Source organism: Bubalus bubalis, chromosome 18, assembly GCF_019923935.1.
Source record: "Bubalus bubalis isolate 160015118507 breed Murrah chromosome 18, NDDB_SH_1, whole genome shotgun sequence".
Taxonomy (NCBI): domain Eukaryota; kingdom Metazoa; phylum Chordata; class Mammalia; order Artiodactyla; family Bovidae; genus Bubalus; species Bubalus bubalis.
This window is the reverse complement of record NC_059174.1, coordinates 63,538,204-63,550,852: the sequence shown is the minus strand read 5'-3', so window position 1 is coordinate 63,550,852 and position 12,649 is coordinate 63,538,204. Positions and strand designations below refer to the sequence as shown.

General features: G+C 47.3%; 2 protein-coding genes across 5 annotated transcripts in view; both read right to left on the bottom strand.

Moving 5' to 3' along the window:
* Positions 1-12,649, bottom strand: part of LOC102395443 (zinc finger and SCAN domain-containing protein 5B-like) — a 23,701-nt gene extending 11,052 nt beyond the window's left edge. Inside the window, exons 1-5 of one of the 3 annotated variants that reach the window (XM_045163375.1) lie at positions 12,583-12,649; positions 11,359-11,866; positions 10,872-11,078; positions 9,593-9,743; positions 8,561-9,230 (exon numbers count right to left, since the gene is read on the bottom strand). In XM_045163375.1, coding sequence (XP_045019310.1) covers positions 8,584-9,230; positions 9,593-9,743; positions 10,872-11,078; positions 11,359-11,703 — 1,350 coding nt within the window. In that variant the 5' untranslated portion in view covers positions 11,704-11,866; positions 12,583-12,649 and the 3' untranslated portion in view covers positions 8,561-8,583. Of the gene's footprint in view, positions 1-8,146; positions 9,231-9,592; positions 9,744-10,871; positions 11,079-11,358; positions 11,867-12,582 lie in introns of those variants that run through there. The other 2 variants (XM_025268319.3, XM_045163376.1) reach the window with 2 other exon arrangements.
* LOC112580141 (protein FAM32A-like) lies at positions 886-2,063 on the bottom strand. 2 transcript variants are annotated; one of them, XM_045163384.1, is made up of 2 exons: positions 1,987-2,063; positions 886-1,456 (listed from the first exon to the last, which is right to left on the bottom strand). In XM_045163384.1, the coding sequence occupies exon 2, from the start codon at positions 1,438-1,440 to the stop codon at positions 1,093-1,095; it is 348 nt and encodes a 115-aa protein (XP_045019319.1). In that variant the 5' UTR covers positions 1,441-1,456; positions 1,987-2,063; the 3' UTR covers positions 886-1,092. The 2 variants fall into 2 exon arrangements, with proteins under 2 accessions (XP_045019319.1, XP_045019318.1); XM_045163383.1 differs by having other exon boundaries at positions 886-1,486; positions 1,987-2,040.

Sequence of the window (12,649 nt, the reverse complement as noted above, 5' to 3'; positions counted from 1 at the left end):
ATCACTTTCGGAAGCCTTCCTTTTTCTAAACACCTCAGGAAGAAATCCCCAAACAAGTATGGAGTGAGTGAATCTATCTCAGCATAATAACAGCCATGAGGGCAAAACCATGGCTATAACCTATTCCCTGCAGAAAAGTCTTAGAAACTATGCAGACACTCTTTGACAGAAATGTGTTTATTTGAAATTTAAATTCTACTGGACAACCTGGCCTCTGTGCCAGGAGCATGCAGTTTTACAGTGAAGTCCCGCCTAACAGGAAGGCAGTCAACAGTAGGCTCAGTTTCATGATGAAGTACTGATAACTAATGAGACATGCTTTCAGTAGAAGAATAACAAAAGAAAGCAAAAACTGATTGAAACAGGCTATACTAAAGTAGAACACAAAATCCAAAGGGAACGGTAAGCCATCACTCAAATATCCTCCTCATTCATGTAAATGGAAGCCCCTGGACCCAAAATCCTCCGAAGCTCTGCCTATGTCATCCACCCTTTGTGTTACAGAAGTGACAAATCATTGTGAATTTCCTTCTTGGAGCAGAAAGGACTTGGACCCGAGGGCAGATATCTGCGCCAGTGGTTCCGAATGGGTTTCCTGGTGGGATTTGAGACACCCCAGGGAGCAGAAGGCAGGTGACACTCGGGGCACATGTAGGGCTCGAGCCCAGAGTGTGACCACTGAGGTTCCCACTGTTGTCGAAAGCTTTTTCACAGTGCTCTCAGCAGAAAGGCTTCTCTTGGGTGTGGGTCCTCTGGTGAGCATGCAGCGTAGAGTCGTGGGGGAACTTCTTGGGGCAGAGATCACTGCTGTAGGGCTTCTTGCCCATGTGGGTCTCCTGGTGAACAAAAAGGTCTGGAGGCTGCAGGAACCATTGGAAATGGATGTTACACTTTTTTTTTTTTTAATTTAGAGTTAAAGGGCCATCTCTCTTAAATGCAGTTCCAGTATAAGGGCCCATTACTTTGATAAGCACGGGCTCAGCAGAAGACTCAAAAGGATGTGTGTAAAAGAATGTTTCCAAAGGCTCCAGAGATGAACCCAACTCTGCTTCCTGCTTCCCCTGGACAATACTCCATCTCCTGGTGGGGCGGCTACTTGGTCCAGCTGACTTTAGGAATGTCATAGTGCTCCATGAGCGTGTCCAGGTGTCTGTTGAAGTCCTGCACTCTCTGCTTGTGGGTTTTGGATGCTTTCTTCAGGATCCTCTCCATTTGTCGCTTCTCCTGCACCTTCTCAAAGGCCACCTGGGCTGGGGTCCGCTTATCGAGGTGGTGCCTCAGCTCCTCCTCCTGGTTCTTCTGGATTTTGCCCATCGTTTCCAGGAGTTTTGCTTTGTCTCTGCCCTTTTTCTTCTTCCGCTTGGTCACGTCAAGCTCTGTGACTCCTTTGAGCTTCAGGGGTCCCTTTTGGACCTGCTCGTAGGAGTCCATGCTGCCCATTTTTGGATTCGGATTTCTAAAAGGACAAAAGTCCGGGGTCGGTTTTCTGAAATGGAAATTGGGACAATATCGTTCTCCTCTGTAGATCCGAGAGGTTTTTGTGTGTGGGGTAACACAAATGAACACAGATGAACATCTCTGCTTAGTCCAGGGGGCCAAGGTTCAGAAAGCCTTGTGAAATAAATGCACCACACCACACCACCACATGGAGGGTGGCAACACCCTATAAATCAGGGTGATTTATAAACCTATAAATCAGATGGAGGCAGGAAAGGGGAGCCTGAAAGCCCTCTTAATTAAAATGTCTTTTATGAAAGCGAAGGATCTATGTTCCATTATATTTCCAAAGTTCCTTTTACATGTTTCAAGTCCGTTCTTCCCCCCTCACAGAGAGCTCGGCAGTCAAGCGTTTAAGGGAGATCCACTGCTTTCACAAGGTCTTTGAACTGATGCAAGGTGAGTAGAAAACCCGCCTTCCGAAACCCACCACCTCCTTCTGTATTGCTTCCCAAACCTTCTCCTTAGACGTTCTCACTCATCACTTACCTCCTTTGAGCCCTCTTGCCCTCAGCCTCCTCAAGTCGATGACTGGCTATCAGTGCGTGTCTGGGGCTGAAACATCTCTATTTATAGAGAGATGGGGGAAATGGCAAGTGTCCCTGCTTGTTTCCCCATCAGCACAGTGATTGTGTAAGGGCAGGTCAAGCCATTTATATGACCTCATTTTAGATAATCCAGTTTATCCATGGATCCAGTTTCACACGGACACTCCACCAGAATAAACCCAATTTATCCAAGAGGCCTCCATGTTGGTTTTGTGGTAGACTTCTCTGGTAGCTCAGGTAGTAAAGAATGTGACTGCTATGCAGGAGACTCTGGAGTAATTCCTGGGTCAGGAATCTCTTCTGGGGAAGGGATAGGCTCCCCACTTCAGTGTTCTTGGGCTTCCCTTGTGGCTCAGCTGGGAAAGAAGTAAAGTGAAAGTCTTTCAGTCATGTCCAGCTCTTTGTGACCCTGTGGATATACAGTCCATGGAATTCTCCACCCCAGAAGACTGGAGTGGGTAGCCATTCCATTCTCCATGTGATCGTCCCAACCCAGGGAGCGAAGCCAGGTCTCCCACATTGCAGGCAGATTCTTTACCACCAGGGAAGCCCGAGCACTTTTTGGCAGTAAGATTGATTTTCCTGGTCTAGAATATACTTTTCTCATTTACCTGGAGAGTTGGAAGGAGTCAAAGCATAGGTATCTGAAAGTTTTAACCAGTTTGGTTCGCCTATGCATCCCTGGTGGCTCAGTGGTAAAGAATCTACCTGCCAATGCAGGAGACGTGGGTTCACACTCTGGGTTCGGAAGATCTCTCGCAGAAGGAAATGGACAACGCACTGCAGTATTCTTGCCTGGAAAATTCGATGGACAGAAGAACCTGGTGGGCCATGGAATAGCAGAGTTGGACACAACTCAGCGACTAAACAACCCTTTTAAAATTCCGCATGTCAAGATCTCGGACGAAGTCAGAATCTGGAATGTTGTGCATGGGATGTGCCACTTTTGGGGTGGCAGTCTGCCTTTTCAGTAAGCACACTTTGGTGCGGCACAGACACCAGTGGTTCTGAATACAGCCTGTCTAGGACTATTCCATGACCCCACAAAAAATGTACATTCTTTAGCCATAGTGAGTGAGGAACTTACTAGCAAAATGTTGAGCACATGCTTCTAGAAGCCCATGACAATTCACCCCTATGTAAAGGGATTTCCTCTACCTTTCTTCAGCAATGTATTCACTGTTCAGAAGAATGGGGGCAAAAGATAAATGAACAGGACTAGTTTCATTTTATTCCACCCTTCCATCTCCTCTACATTCCTCATCCCAATACCCAATACCATTCCCTCACTGCTACACTCTTTCATATTGAATGGACATTAGTCCATCCATCATTCTTCTGACATCCACCTTTTCGGGAAAAAAATGTTGAAATGTCTGAAAGGCTCCCTAGATTTTGATTTCTGTAGTCTGGGACTATGTTGTTCTTTGCTGTACTTTCAAGAAATTTACAGTGTGTGAGACTCCTCAAATGGATATGAACAGCAATGCCAGTTTTTATATTATTCAGTCAAGACAAGCCACCAGGCAAGGCTCTCAGTCATTCTTCTGGGGAAAAAAAATACGAGGAAGCTTATTTAAACACTGAATTCCATGTAGTATAGTGACGTTGGAAACATTAAGCACAGATTGTCCACCCAAAACGTTTCCTTGCTGTCACTAGGGTATTTATTAGCTCCAAGGAAGGGTCGCACAAAAGGATCCAAAGAGAATCAAGTTCCTGATCACATACTTGTTATGGTCATGAAACACACAACATACAATTTTGACTCTTTTATAAAGTGTACGATCTTGTTCCACCAACTTCATTCACAATTTTGTGCAGCTGTCAATGTTGTCTACTTCCAACTCTTTTCATCACCCCAAGAACAAAATGTGAATCATGAAAAGTCCCTCCCCATTCTCTGCCCACCTCCTCCCTTACCCTTGTCAATCCATTCATCTACTTCTTGCATCTATGGGTTCAGTTCAGTTCAGTTCAGTAGCTCAGTCGTGTCAGACTCTTTGAGGCCCCATGAAACGCAGCACATCAGGCCACCCTGTCCATCGCCAACTCCCGGAGTTTACTCAAACTCATATCCATTGAGTCAGAGATGCCATCCAAGCATCTCATCCTCTGTCGTCCCCTTCCCCTCCTGCCTTCAATCTTGCCCAGCATCAGGGTCTTTTCAAATGTGTCAGTTCTTTACATCAGGTGGCCAAAGTATTGGAGTTTCAGCTTCAGTGTCAGTCCTTCCAATGAATATTCAGGACTGATTTCCTTTCAGATGGACTGGTTGGATCTCCTTGCAGTCCAAAGGACACTCAACAGTCTTCTCCAATACCAGGGTTCAAAAGCATCAGTTTTTCACCTCTCAGCTCTAAGTCCAGCTCTCACATCCATACATGACTACTGGAAAAACCATAGCTTTGACTAGCTGGACCTTTGTTGGCTAAGTAATTTCTCTGTTTGTTAAGATGCTGTCTAGGTTGGTCATAACTTTTCTTCCAAGGGGCCAGAGTCTTTTAATTTCATGGCTGCAATCACCATCTGCAGTGATTTTGGAGCCCTACCGCCGCCCCTGAAAATAAATTCTCTCACTGTTTCCACTGTTTCCCTATCTATTTGCCATGAAAGGATGGGACCGGATGCCATGATCTTAGTTTTCTGAATGCTGAGTTTTAATCCAAATTTTTAAGCCTCCTCCTTCACATTTATCAGGAGACTCTTTGGTTCTTCTTCACTTTCTGCCATAAGGATGGTGTCATCTGCATGTCTGAGGTTATTGATATTTCTCCTGCAAATCTTGATTCCAGCTTGTGTTTCATCCAGCCCAGCTTGTCTCATGATGTACTCTGCATATAAGTTACATAAGCAGGGTGACAATATACAGCCTTGACGTACTCCTTTCCGATTTGGAATCAGTCCTTTGTTCCAAGTCCAGTTCTAACTGTTGCTTCCTGTCCTGCATACAGATTTCTCAGGAGGCAGCTCAGGAAGTCTGGTATTCCTGTCCAACAATTTTCCACAGTTTCTTGTGATCCACACAGTCAAAGGCTTTGGCATAGTCAATAAAGCAGAAGTAGATGTTTCTCTGGAATGCTCTTGCTTTTTCAATGATCCAATTGATGTTGGAATTTGATCTCCGGTTCCTCTGCCTTTTCTAAATCCAGCTTGAACATCTGAGAGTTCATGGTTGATGTACTGTTGAAGAGTGCTTGGAGAATTTTGAGCATTATTTAGCTAGTGTGTGAGATGAGTGCAATTGTGCAGTAGTTTGAACATTCTATGGGATTGAAATGGAAACTGACCTTTTCCAGTCCTGTGGCCACTGCTGAGTTTTCCAAATTTACTGACTTATTGAGTGCAACACTCTCACAGCATTATGCCTGAGGATTTGAAATAGCTCAACTGGAATTCCATCACGTCCACTAGCTTTGTTCATAGTGATTCTTCCTAAGGCCCACTTGACTTCACATTCCAGGATGTCTGGCTCTAGGTGAGTGATCACACCTTCGGGATTATCTGGGTCGTGAAGATCTTTTTTGTGTAGTTCTGTGTATTCTTGGCACCTCTTCTTAATTTCTTCTGCTTGTCTTGGGTCCATACCAGTTCTGTCCTTTATTGTGCCCATCCTTGCATGAAATATTCCCTTGGCAAATCCAAATCCTTTCTCACACCCTCGGAGGGCACCACTCCTCACACTCTCTACCTTCTCCTCCACTCCCCAGCCACCTGGCACACCTGACCACACCAAGCCCAACTGGCTTTGGAGTCTGGTTTTAGGGTTTTCCTCCGCTGTCTGGAAAGTCCTTCCCCCAACACCCTCAGGCTGTCTTCCGATCTCCACACAATCAGTGGTTCTTTGGAGACGGACAGGCCTGGCTGTTGCTTTATCGCCCAGCATCTCACTCCATCACTACGATTCCTCAATGGCAGTTTCTCAGCCCCGGTATGTATTTTATTGTTTAAATCCATTAATTCTGGCTGTGCTGGATCTTTGTTGTTGCTCGGGACGCAGGGTTCCTCTCCCGTCGCGGGCACAGGCTTCTCGCTGCAGTGACCTCTATTGTTGGGAGCCCGGGCTCTCGGGGCTCTGGGCTTCAGGAGTGGCGGCTCCCAGGCTCGGTGGTTGTGTTGCGTGGCCTTAGTTGCTCCTGAGCCCTGGGATCTTCTTGGATCAGGGATGGAAGTCGTGTCCTCTCATTGGCAGGCACAGCCTTTAGCTCCGAGCCCCCAGGGATGCCCTGTTATTCACGTTTCTTAACTAGTACTTAACGGGGTCTGTGTTTTGAAGTCTTATTCATATCGCATCGTATTAATTTCTTGTGTTGATTCTTCGATAATGGTTCTAATACCACTGTTTCTGAAGAGGCCCAGGCTTTTTATTCTATATTGCTTCTTTGAATTAGTTGCCTCCATCTTGGGCCTGTAAGTTAACATCCTTTGAGATAGAAGGAGGCGACAGAGGATGAGGTGGTTGGATGCCATCACCGACTCAATGGACACGAGTTTGAGCAAACTCCTGGGAGATAGTGAAGGACAGGGAAGCCTGGAGTGCTGCAGTGCATGGAGTTGCAAAGTGAAAGAAAGTGAAGTGGCTCTTTGTGACCCCATGGACTGTAGCCAACCAGGTTCCTCCGTCCATGGGATTCTCCAGGCAAGAATAGTGCAGTGGGTTGCCATTCCCTTCTCTCGGGGATCTTCCCCACGGAGGGAGCAAACCCACGTCTCCTGAGTTGGCAGGCAGATTCTTTACCAATGAGCCTCCTGGGAAACCATGAGAGAAGCTGACACAATTCTGAGAATTGACCCAAGAAATGAAAACAAATGTACCCTGGACCTGAAGGTTAACTGTATTGACAACAATCAAGATGACACTGATCAGACCAGTGATGACCAGTTTCAAGATGATTGTCAGAGCTGACTGCGCTGTTTCTGCCTGTAGCCCCCGCCCTCCATCTATAAAAGCTGTTGCTCATTAATTGTCTGGGGTGGGAGGTGGGGGGAGTCAGCCATTGGACAGCCGTGTGCCCCACCTCCACAGTTGTTGGAGAAGGAAATGGCAACTCAGTCCAGTACTCTTGCCAGGAAAATACCATGGGCGGAGGAGCCTGGGAGGCTACAGTCCACGGGGTCACAAAGAGCTGGACATGACTGAGGGACTTCACTTTCACTTTCAACAGTTGCTGGCATCCAGAATAAAGCTAACTTTACTTTCCCCCAACCTGGCCTCTGTATTGGCTTTTAAGTGGAGCAGCCAGACACCAATATCTATTACAATATCATCCTTGAGTTTGCTGCCCCCAACAAATTCCCAGGCTAATTAATAGAAGAAAACGCTGATTCTTTGAAAAGAAATAGTTTATTATCTCCATTCTGCTGTAAAGGACCTCTCTTCATTTCTGCTGGAGGAGAGCCAGGTGGGATGAAAGAGTGCTACCTTGAAGAATCTTTTCAAGCTGAGACACCTTAGAATCTCAGTGTTCAAATGGGCATTAATACTACATTACCTAACAGTTCATGATTCGAAAAGCATACAGTTGCTTTAATGCTTGAGTGGGTGCTCAGTGGCTTCAGTCATGCAGAGCATAGCCTGCCAGGCTCCTCTGCCCATGGGATTCTCCAGGCAAGAGTACTGGAGTGAGTTGCCATTCCCTTCTCCAGGGGATCTTCCTGATGAAGGTATCAAACCTGGGTCTTCTGTGCTGCAGGTGGATTTTTTACCGCTGAGCCACTGGGGAAGCCTTACAGAGGGATGATATCTCCACATAATAATGGCCATGTAACAGACCACAGCTATCATCTACTCCATATAAAAAATCTTGGGTATAGGGTGGGATGATTTGGGGGAATGGCATTGAAACATGTATAATATCATATGGGAAACAAGTCTCCAGTCCAGGTTCGATGCACGATAGTGGATGCTTGGGACTGGTGCACTGGGACGACCCAGAGGGATGGGACAGGGAGGGAGGAGGGAGGAGGGCTCAGGATGGGGAACACATGTATACCTGTGGTGGATTCATGTTGATATATGGCAAAACCAGTACAAGATTGTAAACTTAAAAAGTAAAATAATAAGAAAAAAAATCTTGGAAGGGAAATACACAGTACACTTATTTGACAGAAATCTCTTTGTTTATTAGAAATTTAAATTTCACTGTTGATGCTCTTTTTCATCTGGCCACTCTGCTAGGAGCATCCTATTGTACAATTAAATCTTCCCCAATGGGGGCACAATCAGCAGTGACCTCACTTTCACGAAGAAGGACTGAAAACTAATGAGACCTGCATTCACTGAAGAAGAACACCACAAAGCGAAAACTTATCACAAAAACACAGGCTACACTAAAGTAGAGAACAAAATCTGAAGGGAAAGATAAGTCATCACTCAAATATTCACCAAATTCATGTCAATGGAACCTCATCGGGTTCCAGTATGATCGTAAGTTCTTCACATGTCACCCTTTCTTTGTATCATATAACTGACAAATAATCCCGAATTTCCTTCACGGAGCAGAAGGCACTTGAACCTGAGGGCAGGGTCCTGAGCCAGTCATCTGGAATGGATTTTCCGGTGGCGTTTGAAAGTCCCCAGCTGACGGAAGGCTGTGTGACACTCGGGGCACACGTAGGGCTTGAGCCCAGAGTGGGTGCGTCGGTGAACGTTGAGGTTCCCTCGGTGGCCGAAAGCTCTGTCACACTGCTCACAGCGGAAAGGCTTCTCCTGGGTGTGGGTCCTCTTGTGAGCGCGCAGCGTGGAGTCGTGGGTGAACTTCTTGAGGCAGAGATCACAGCTGTAGGGCTTCTCGCCAGTGTGGATCCGCTCGTGAACCCGCAGATCTGAAAGCTGTATGAACCCTTTGGCACAGATGTCGCATTGAAAGGGCCTCTCTCCTGTGTGTGTCCTCTGGTGCAGGGTAAGCTGAGACTGATAAGGAAAGCTCTTTTTGCACACCCTGCATTCAGAGGGTGCCCGTCCCGGGGTTTCTGCTCCCTCAGGAAGACTGGTGGGTCCCACGGTGCCAGATGCACCAACAGAATGGAACCCATGCTGTCCTGAGAACTCTCCTTGGTCCAAACACGTGGCTGCTTCTTGACGCACGTCTTGGCAAGTGGGACTGCTCTCCCGTTTCCTTTTGACATGTCTGCGATTCTTTAGAGGACCCCGTCTGGATCCACTCGTAGTGGAAACGTCTCCCTCTGGAACACAGGAAGAAAGGGTTCAGGAGACACATTTTAAATATCAGTTTCTTCTTGAGGATTCTTCTCTCTCTCTATGCTCCCAGAATCTGCTGAAAGAAATTCAGCACCACATTTAACAAGGAACATTTTCTGTGCTGCTGGCCTCACTGGAAACCTGATGTTGGCTGAGAAGTTCCCATCAAGCAACCAAGCTAAGAGCTTGGACTGTGGGACACTGGAACGTTGATGATGGAGAAGGTTGGCACTGGACAATGATCTCCACCCACCCATCCAAGCATGGTGATGCTGGCTACCCAGCCCCATGCCACCATAGGAGGGAGTCACTAACTCTGCTGAATTCCACGGTTTTGAATACTCACCAGGACCCTTCAGAAGTTCAGGTTCTTGAGATTGAAGGGTTTTTGTCTCTCCCCTGTCTTCCAGCAGGTTCTTCTCCATGTTCTCTCTGGGCGTCTGACCCTCCAGCTCACCTGTTTCAGGAACAGTCTCTGGCGGGAGAGCTCTCTGGTCCTGACAAGGGACAAACAAGCAGAGTCAAAGCCATTTACCTTAGTCCATGGAAAACTGTTTGCGGTTTCCCCATCTGCCTCATATCTTGATCTAAGACTCCAACTTTCTTCATGTCGTTTTAGGGGATATGCCCTGACTTCTTCTGGTCCACCCCATCACCCTGATTGATAATCATCTCCTGATACTCAAGGCTGTCCTGGATCTATACAGACTGTATCCAGCAATCAAATCAGGACATCACAGTTGGCACTCTGACTTCTCTATGCATAGGTCTCTCTCCAAATCATACCCACTCCTGCCTGCCCTTGACTCTGGAAGTAAAGAACTCTAGGTCCAGCTCTCTTGACTCCATCACTGTTGGAGACTTTGCCTGGATGCATCTTTGCGATGGTGGTTACCCAGTACATAGGAAGATGATGACCAGTATTCTTGGTCTCTACTCCATGCAAGTCAATAGCATCCCCTGCCTATACCCAACCTTATTTGAACAAATCAACTGTCTTCGATTCATTCTTCAATGTCTGAAAGGGAAAGTGTTAGTCGCTCAGTCGTGTCTGACTCTCTGCAAACCCATGGACTATAGCTGCCAGATTCCTCTGTTCATGGGATTCTCCAGGCAAGAACACTAGAGTGGGTAGCCATTCCCTTCTCCAGGGGATCTTCCTGACCCAGGCATCGAACCCAGGTCTCATGCATGGTCGGCAGATTCTTCACCATCTGAGCCACCAGGGAAGCCCAATGTCTACTGGGGGGCAAAATGAGTCCAATTTCGAGTCACTCCATCAGTTGCAAGGAATGATCATATTCTGAAATATGACGTGCCCTTGGGCAAAGTGGCCGTGGGTAAATCAGCTGTCAGTGCATTTACCTGCAGCAAATTGAACCTAGCATCATGTCAGGAAGACAGGATTCCCTTCTCCCCACTCCTAAGACTAGAAGCTTTCATAGCAGAGGGACAGAGATGGATTATCCTCACTCTCACACTGATTAGAAAAAATGCCTAGGAACTGAATGCATCCACGGGAATTCCTGGAAGCAATGGGTCCATTCCTGTCCTTTGCCAAATCTCCCCATTTCTCCAGCAGCCACACCCACCTGACTCTCTTCTACCTGCTTACACACTCTCACCTGCTCCCTAGATAGGTTCATGGCTCCTGGCAGATTCTGCACCTCTTGGCTTCCTTCCTGGCTATCCTCTGGAGGTATGACCCTTGAGGGCGGTTGGGGCTCCCCACATGGGTCTCTCTCATTGTCCATGTCACCGGCCTTGGCTTCAACCATCTCAATATTGGGATCACGCACGAGATATTTCTGCCCTTGTATGCAGACTATGGTCTGTGAAGGGAGAAATCAATCAAGATCAGTCTCTATAAGGCCTGGAAAGTAGCTTTCAGGCATCCAACGGCATTGACAATAGAAGCTCCCGTTTGGTGTAAAAGATCTACATCCTTCGAGTTGAGACAGTCAGAAGTATCTCCCAAATTGCCCAATTGTGAACTTCTCTCACCTGTTTGGGAACCAGTGATACAGAGCCAAACCCACAGGTCCTATCTTGCGATCCCTGAAGCTTGCACGTGTCTCCTCATCCCACACCCATCACTAAGGTCCTACTCACCCAGTTCTTGGGTTTCTGCTTATTTCTCAGCACGTCCTCCAGGGCTTTGCAACTCTGCACCCCACTTTCTTTGAGCAGGACTTGGCACTCCAGGGGCATGCAGATCATGAACTGCTCCAGCACCAGCCTGTCCATCATCTGCTCCTTGGTGTGAAGATCTGGCCTCAGCCACAGATGGCAGAGTTCACGGAGTCTCCTCAGATCCTCGACGGGGTCGGACTCCTCTGAGCTGCTAAATTTTCTGAACTGGACGTGCCAGGTTTCCTGGTCACAGTCTGAGTCTTCCATGAGTGTGTCTTGGGGTGGCACGGATGCCGGTGACTCTGCCCCAGGGCTGTCTGTCATGTGTCCACAACCCTGAAAAAAATGGCTGGTCCTCAGCCGTATTGATGGAGGAAATTTCCAGAAGGACTCTGAGCAAATGCTTCTAGAAGTGGGTGCCCAGTTGACGCCTATGGAAATGGATTTCCTCTGCTTTTCCTCAGCATTCAAGTCACTGGTTAGCAGTCTAGGGAGACAAAAAAAAGAGAAACAAATGGGTTTCATTTTGTTCCACCCTTCTGTCTCCCCTACATCCCAATATTGAACACCATTCCCCGACTCATTCAATATTTCATAAAACTGTCTGGTCAGAAATGACCTTAGGGCTTCCTTGGTAGTCCAGTGGCTAAGAATCTGCCTGCCAATGCAGGGGGACATGGGTTTGATCCCTGATATGGGAAGACCCCGCCTGCCTCAAAGCCTGTGCACCACAACTCTTGAGCCTGAGAGGGGCAACTACTGAACCCGAGCTGTAGACTCCCAGCTCTGCCACGGGAGAAGCCACCACAATGAGAAGCCCATACCCCTCAGCTAGAGAGTAGTCCCCACTAGCTACGACTAGAGAAAGCCCTCACAGCAAAGAAGACCCAGCCCAGCCAAAATCAAGGAATTAAAAAACTTAAAACTAATAATAAACATATATGTAGTTTTTAAAAGGCCATAGGGTGCCGCTCAGAAACCCTTGAAGAAAACGAGCCACCTCAAAGCAACATTAGTGGAAACATTCTTCTCCCCTCGCAGAAGACCTGGATTAACCATTGTTAACGTGGGGTTAGAGTAAGATCTCCTGTCACAAGGTCTCCTAGCTAATGTAGGATGAACAGAAAGTGAGACCTTTCTGAAACCCACCCGTGTGTCCTGATTTCTAGGCATCCTCCTTGGACGTGCCCACTCATCACTTACCCCTTCCAGGTCCCTTGCCTTCAGCCTCCTCAGGTCAGGCACTGGCTCTCAAAGTGTGTCTGGAGCT